Source organism: Bombus fervidus, chromosome 1 (genome assembly GCF_041682495.2).
Source record: "Bombus fervidus isolate BK054 chromosome 1, iyBomFerv1, whole genome shotgun sequence".
Lineage (NCBI taxonomy): Eukaryota > Metazoa > Arthropoda > Insecta > Hymenoptera > Apidae > Bombus > Bombus fervidus.
In genome coordinates, this window is record NC_091517.1 from 20,990,486 (window position 1) to 20,997,497 (window position 7,012).

At 35.2% G+C, this 7,012-nt stretch overlaps 2 protein-coding genes across 2 annotated transcripts; one reads left to right on the top strand and one right to left on the bottom strand.

The window, feature by feature from the left end:
* Positions 1-2,979, bottom strand: LOC139986389 (transmembrane reductase CYB561D2-like). The gene is made up of 2 exons (XM_072001682.1): positions 2,850-2,979; positions 1-1,901 (listed from the first exon to the last, which is right to left on the bottom strand). The coding sequence occupies exons 1-2, from the start codon at positions 2,977-2,979 to the stop codon at positions 1,360-1,362; spliced, it is 672 nt and encodes a 223-aa protein (XP_071857783.1). The 3' UTR covers positions 1-1,359.
* A 79-nt stretch (positions 2,980-3,058) lies between these two features.
* Positions 3,059-6,878, top strand: LOC139989967 (sodium- and chloride-dependent glycine transporter 1-like). The gene is made up of 4 exons (XM_072008730.1): positions 3,059-3,369; positions 3,586-3,942; positions 4,814-5,023; positions 5,892-6,878. The coding sequence occupies exons 1-4, from the start codon at positions 3,256-3,258 to the stop codon at positions 6,297-6,299; spliced, it is 1,089 nt and encodes a 362-aa protein (XP_071864831.1). The 5' UTR covers positions 3,059-3,255; the 3' UTR covers positions 6,300-6,878.
* The last annotated feature ends 134 nt before the right edge of the window (positions 6,879-7,012 follow it).

Consider the following 7,012-nt stretch of genomic DNA (forward strand, 5'->3'; position numbering starts at 1 on the left):
TTATCTTTTTGGTAAACGTTTCTTATATGTACTACTTATTTATATATCTAAAAATATATGTTTTTCTCTTGCCAGGTGAGTTTACAAGCATTTTTGGTGCATTTATATAAACGTTTCATTTCTTTCCTTCTCTTCTCTTGTTTTCTTTCTTTTTTTTTTTTTTTTTTTGGCATATTAACTGTTCGATGAACACAATCGAGGTATAACAAATCTTTCTATTCGTTCATTTATGAATAATTCTACGAGTATCTGGTTAAACATGGCTTACTTAAATTATCACTCGTTTATTTTAACTTAAGCCTTGAGTTTGAATTTTACGATTAGCATTAATAGAGTTTTGTAGCTGGATATTTGAAAAGTATCGAACATCATCTTGATACCGTTAACAACGATCGAGACGATTATCTTAGGAATTAGAGAAATTATCTAAATCTAGCTTTAAAATTGGTCGTCGTAATCGCTGTACAATCATCGGAGGACGGAATGTCTGAATTATAAGTAGATTAACCCTTTGACATTGTTAACAGAATGATAAATAATTCAGAATGAACGATTTAGAAAATAATTATTTCTTCATCAGAAATCCTGTACATTTCCTGCTTCACGTACGAGAAATACATATTTTCAACTTTTTAAAAAAATAAATATATGAAAATTCAAAATGTGAAATTTATAGCGGATAATATATATTTAATACGTTTTGTCTGCTATACTAATGCCATACTAGTATGCTTGCTACGCCGTTAAATAGTAGAGAATGTTATTTCTTCCTTTCTTATAACGAAGAAAGCTTTGGATTTTGAAATCATAAAAAATAAAACTATTTCAATTATAGAGATCTGGATTATGATGTTTCAACGAAAATCAATCGTGGCAATTAACTCGATTAAATCTTATCTTACTACGTGACACGATAAAAGCGTCTTATCTATGTCAATGTAATCGACACGAAATACTTAATCCAATAAGAATATTTTTATAGATCGATCTCTATTGCTATGCTGATCTCTGATCGAATCTAGAGTAACGTAAGACAAATAAATCGCGTTTATTGAACAGACTACAAACAAACTCTGAACACAATCATGCTCTTGAATCTACTTCAGGCTTTGTTATAGTTATCCCATATGCAAAAAGGATGAGAATCTTTCTCGTTCATCGACGAGTACGTACATCACGTTTACCATGTACTTCATAAATCTTTAACATATTTCATTGGCTTTGAAAATCTAAAATTCTCTGCCTTCGTAGTCAAGTTGTTGAAGGTACGTTGATCCTGGATAAAAGCGTTGAAATTGTTTCCCTTTGCTACAGTACGTAGACGTTTGCTATAGTAATATACGATATTATACAGAGTAATTAGGTGGTAGCAGGTGGCGGACCGAAAACCACTCTGCTTCTCGAAACAGCTCCTAGAACCGGCTTCAGAAGGATGAAGAAACCCGCGATGAAGAACGCTGTGAACGTCAAGCTTCTTCCAGTATAGCCACCAGGCCACCATTTCGTGTACGTGCCCGTGATCAACGTCGCAAGCAAGAGCACCGTGACTATGATACCACCAAACGCGTGCATGATTTTCAGAAGAACCGGCCTGAAACGCGGATACAGCCACCTGGAATTGTTGGTGACGATGCCGAACGCAGCTGTTAGAAACGCCAAGATAATGCTGACCAATCCGAGGATCGCGTGAGGCGTGACAAAATGCGGATTATTGTTGTTGTTCTTGTTGACCACGATGATGATCAGTCCGACTAATACTAATGCTAGACCGGTGGCGTGCAGGATCCAGTGAATCGTTACTCTATTGACTCTGGACACCTTCCAGCCGACATACGCTTCGCCGGAAACGCTGAATATCGCCTCGGTTATCAGAAGACCCACCTGTATCGAGGAAAAAGTTGCTACTTAATCGATTGGCGTTTAAAGAATTTTGTATGGGAACAAAGGGAACAGATAAGTTTTGCTATGGGAATGGATGTCGGTTCGATCATGTGGAAAGTTTCGTAGGGTTTGAGTAGATTTGACGGAGATCGTTAGGTACCAGATTCCACAACGGAGTTGCGAAGTGTTTTTAGGTGATTGTCAAGGTTACTTTTAGTTAGTTTTATATTCTAAAATATCTATCATTTTAATATGTTTTCATTGGCTTATGAGGAATGTTTTGTATAGCGGGAGGGAGTCGCGAAGTGTCTTTTAGAGGGCGGTTCTAGATTGAAATATAGTACATCATTAAACATTTAATTTCTGCAAACTATTATATCGTATTTGCCCACTTCTTTCGACAGCGTTATGTAAATCATTCGCACTGTCGAAAATGTTTAAGTCTGTGATCTTGTTTCAATCGTTCTAAAAAGCTCAGTAACGCGATGACCACCGTGGCAGCCAACGTGTTTCTTAAAATTTCAATTTATAGCGTTACATCATTTACATCACTTACTGTGTCAGTGCACCATCTGCATGTTGATACCCAGATGGTAGAATCGCAATGTCCTAACTCTCAAAAATAGCAATTATTCCTGGCCGTGTCATAAACTCGGCCCAACGACGAGCTCTAACACGTAGCTTTAGTGTTTGACGAATTTGATAGGCAGAGCAATCGACAGCAATCGACAGCAATCGACAGAGAAAATAGCGATCGTTTTAGTTTACTCAGAGAATGTTGCAACCAATTTGCGAATTGTGTTGTCGTTAATCTATCTATTTAGCGACGATGGCAATAAAAAATAATTCATTGCACGTCTCTTAGACCAAGGGAACATTATTAAAATATCAGTGTTTAATATCGATAAAGAAATATTAATCGGTTTGTACAGAATATGATAATCTGCCATGGGGCAAGTGCGGATCACCATGGAGCACCAGCGACTGCTTCATGCCAGAACCTTTAGCGCAATGTGTAGATCTAGCCACGAACACCTTCGACCCAAAATGTTTCAATTCCACTGAGATAGTCTTTGGTAATGTGACTGTGGGAAACATCACCAGTGCCTTAATTAAAAAATCAGATGCCGAGGAATATTTCATGTAAGTAGAGTACATTCACAAGTATTGCTATTAAATCTAACAAAATAAGAATTATGCTTCGTATCGTGTAATTGATTCAGTAGTGATAAACGCGAAATAATTCAGAAAATAAAGTTATTAGTTGCGAACTAAACCACTTTTCTAATATATCATTTCAATCATACGTTACGCAGCACTGTAGTGTTGGGGTTAAGTAGCGGCATCGACGACATAGGTTCAATTCGATACCCGATGGCAATTACTCTCCTGCTGACTTGGGTTATCGTCTTCCTCTGTCTGTACAAAGGTGTTCAAAACTCAGGAAAGGTTGTATATTTCACTGCTCTCTTTCCACACATCATTCTGGTAAGCGTAATTTTGATCAACTCTTCTTTAGAATTTTTATTTTCTTCTGGAATTCTATAATCTGACTTATTTTCCATACTTGTTAATATCGCGATTACTTTTTTCAATTCCTGCTAATACGCGTCCTATCATATCGAATGATTTTCCCCACACACCTTTTTTGATTCCAACCAACGCGGAGAGCTGTAAACGAAGAAGTCTGTTTTCTGTTCGTAGATCATTCTTTTCATTCGAGGGATTTTACTTCCCGGCGCCCGGGAGGGCATTCTCTTTTATCTAATGCCCAATTGGAAAAGGCTACTGTCCGCGAAAGTGTGGGGCGAAGCGGCTGTGCAGGTTTTCTTCTCCTTGAGCCCTGCTTGGGGTGGTTTGATAACGCTCAGCTCCTACAACAAATTCCACAACAACTGCTACAGGGACGCGTGGATCGTCACCATCGGCAATCTCGTCACGTCCTTCTTCGCTGGTCTTTTCATTTTTTCTGTGATCGGATTCCTGGCTCACGAGTTTCGCGTTCCTGTCTCGTCTGTCGTCGATCAGGGTATTGGACTGGCTTTCATTGTCTATCCTGAGGTACGTGAATATAGAATTATTATTAGCATAAAACGTTCTTCCTTTTGTAAACTTATTTTAGATCAGGCTCGAGTTCTTTTTTGTGACATTATGTTGGATGAATATTTTTTAAAAGTTTATCATGTATTTGATCGTGTCTTTGGATCGTGTCTTGGTTTCATTTATTTTTCTTTGCTCTTCACGCGCTTCAAAATATTTCGATTAACATTTCGATAGATTTGTTAGAATGATACGTGTAATTATTACTAGATTGCGGTTTATACATTTAAGGGAAATTTAAGCATGCAGAAGTGTATGTGTAGTGCGCTAAAATATATATGATATTCGATGTAAATTATTCGTTATAATATCTGTAGACCTTGATTTATCTATCTATTCTATCTTTCCTTGATTGTGTTTATAAATATCCGAATTTACATGAACAACCATAGTCTAATAATTATTGTGCAATCAATGTTTATTACGTATCAGTAGTATTTATACAATTCATTTCTACAGATTCGATGAAAGAAGTAAAAGACGATAGACTGAAGTAAATTTTAGAAATCGACATTATAGGGAGAACTGAAAGACTTTAGGATTACAAATCAGATTACTTCTTTATTTTCATACAAAACGAAAGTACCTACCTCTGTAACAGCATTGATCGTTTTGTTATTTTACTTTTTATTCTACTGCTACATTTTATGCTGCAGTGTATTAGCTACACATTCTTTTAATATTAAATGTTATACTATCTAAGAATATATATCAGACTAAAACATTTGTATAAACATTATCATACATTAATCATTAAAAGATATATTTTATATATTCATTACATATATAAAGTATACTGTGTTAATTATATACTTTTATGTCATACAAATAGGCAGTAACTCGTTTACCACTTGCATCACTTTGGTCGGTGCTCTTCTTCATGATGCTGTTCACTTTGGGTCTCGATTCTCAACTCGCTCTGATAGAAACTGTTACTACAGCGATCCTCGATGGCTTTCCAGTATTGAGAAAATACAAATTTTGGGTCGTCCTGGCAACATCTGTATTCGGTTACCTCGGTGGTCTCATTTTCACTACCAATGTAAGTTTATATTGTACATAGAAGAAACCGCGAATATTTCTTTTCTACAACTGATACTAAAAAGGATAAGTAAATAATTTCAAACGTAGAAAAAAGAATTCGTAAACGTTACTAATAACTAGAAACTTGTATTCATCGAACTTTAATCACTTTTCATTTATAAGATTAAAAAATACCAAGTAATACACGACTAAATTCAAAATAAGTGATCATTATAAAAAGCTTTATATTAGTTATAGAAATTTATTATATCGATGAAGATAATATTAGGAACCTACGATTATATATGTGCTTTAATTATTATATCGAATTCACATATCTAGGTAACTTCATATTATATTAATATTCTGTAATTAATAATCTGTAATGCATAATCTTGTCACTTGATAACGTAATTATATCTACTAATATATAACAAGTACGCGATACTTATCAGATGGAGCTCTCGAGTGTATTTATGTATATCTTAAATTATGGCCGTAAGCTAACAGATAAACTGCCTGTCCATTTATAAAACTGTACTACTTTTTACTTCATCGTCTTATTATCTTTACAATCTGAATATTCTAGTGTTATTCGTAGCTGTTATCTCCTTTTATATATCTATTACCTATACCCTAAAGTATCTTAGAAATATTAGTGTACGATAAATAAAATAATTATCGTCTTTCACAATATTCAATCTGCTTATATGTTCCATGTACGTTATAATTTATTTTCCCAAGTAAAAGGTTACAAAAAAATGAGACAGAGTTTCACATTTATTTTTCTACGGATCCATAACATATAAATTAAAAATTACAAAGTATTTTACTTTTTTGAAGAAGAATGCTCTTAATTAAAATGTCACATTTCGCTGCACTTGCAGTCTGGTATGTACTGGTTGCATTTGATGGACAAGTACGCAGCGAATTGGGCGGTGTTATTCATCGCCATAAGCGAATGTATCGTGGTCGGCTGGATCTACGGTGCGGATCGATTTCTCGACGACGTGCAGCAGATGGTCGGATCTCATAGTCGTTTCTGGAGACTTTTCTGGAAATGGATGTGGAAAGTGATTACACCAGCTACGATCTTCTTCATCCTATTTTCTAATTGGGTCGAATACCATCCGCTTACATACAATAACTACGTTTATCCAAAATGGGCGAACATTGTTGGATGGATTATCAGTATGCTACCAATATTGGTCATCATTGGTGTGGCTCTCGTAAGTAAAATTAAATCGTTCGACGTTGTTCGCGGTGAAATACGAGTGTCGTCGTTTACAAAGTAATTTAGGAACACGATAACATTTAAAGTATTTGGTCTCTTGAAGTCGGAGGAATTGAATGAGAGTTTCAGGATTGGTACATACAATAGAATGTGGATTATTGGAATATTGATTATTGGCACGCCGATTATAAGAGTCCTTGATTGCATAGACAGAAGTTCTTTCAATTCTCGAGTGTTTTGTCATGTATGATTGTAACACAGAAACAGTTATATTAATATAACAAAGTACTTAGGTGCACCAGTCATCATATCGGTCGAAAGTCTTTTCCCCTTTTCGTGAAAATTAGCAGTTTAGAGTTAGAGCTTCTGTGCGTAGTTACTATATGATTTTATATAAGTTATAACAAAGCGAAGTAATAATAGCTACATTGAATGACAATACACTGACAGCAATGATTTGGAGATTGTATCTCCCTAGATATTATACACTTCACGCCGTCTTTACGATCATTTACCTTTACATTCATTCGTCCTTACAAACATTCTCCTTCTATCTAAACAAATATCGAAAATGCTTTGACACTTCGAAAAAAGTGCGTAAGTGCAGTATTTTAGGAAGTAAAATATCAATATCTCGATTGATTTAAAATACACGATAAAGAACCATCGATGTTTTCTTTCATTTTCTAAAAATCCTTCCATTCCAGTCGCGTGGCAATTTTTATTTATAGCAAAAGCCGCCTGATCAATAAAGTGTTAATATTTCTATGAACT

What these genes read in the sequence shown, in the direction of transcription:
- LOC139986389 (XM_072001682.1), bottom strand. Translation starts at nt 2,979, where the DNA reads ATGTTTCCCACAGTCACATTACCAAAGACTATCTCAGTGGAATTGAAA. An exon ending in GCAGTCGCTGGTGCTCCATG is followed by an intron (nt 1,902 to 2,849) that starts GTGATCCGCACT and finishes TCGATTAAGTAG; the next exon opens with CAACTTTTTCCTCGATACAG.
- LOC139989967 (XM_072008730.1), top strand. Translation starts at nt 3,256, where the DNA reads ATGGCAATTACTCTCCTGCTGACTTGGGTTATCGTCTTCCTCTGTCTG. An exon ending in TCTTTCCACACATCATTCTG is followed by an intron (nt 3,370 to 3,585) that starts GTAAGCGTAATT and finishes TTCTGTTCGTAG; the next exon opens with ATCATTCTTTTCATTCGAGG. An exon ending in GTCTCATTTTCACTACCAAT is followed by an intron (nt 5,024 to 5,891) that starts GTAAGTTTATAT and finishes CTGCACTTGCAG; the next exon opens with TCTGGTATGTACTGGTTGCA.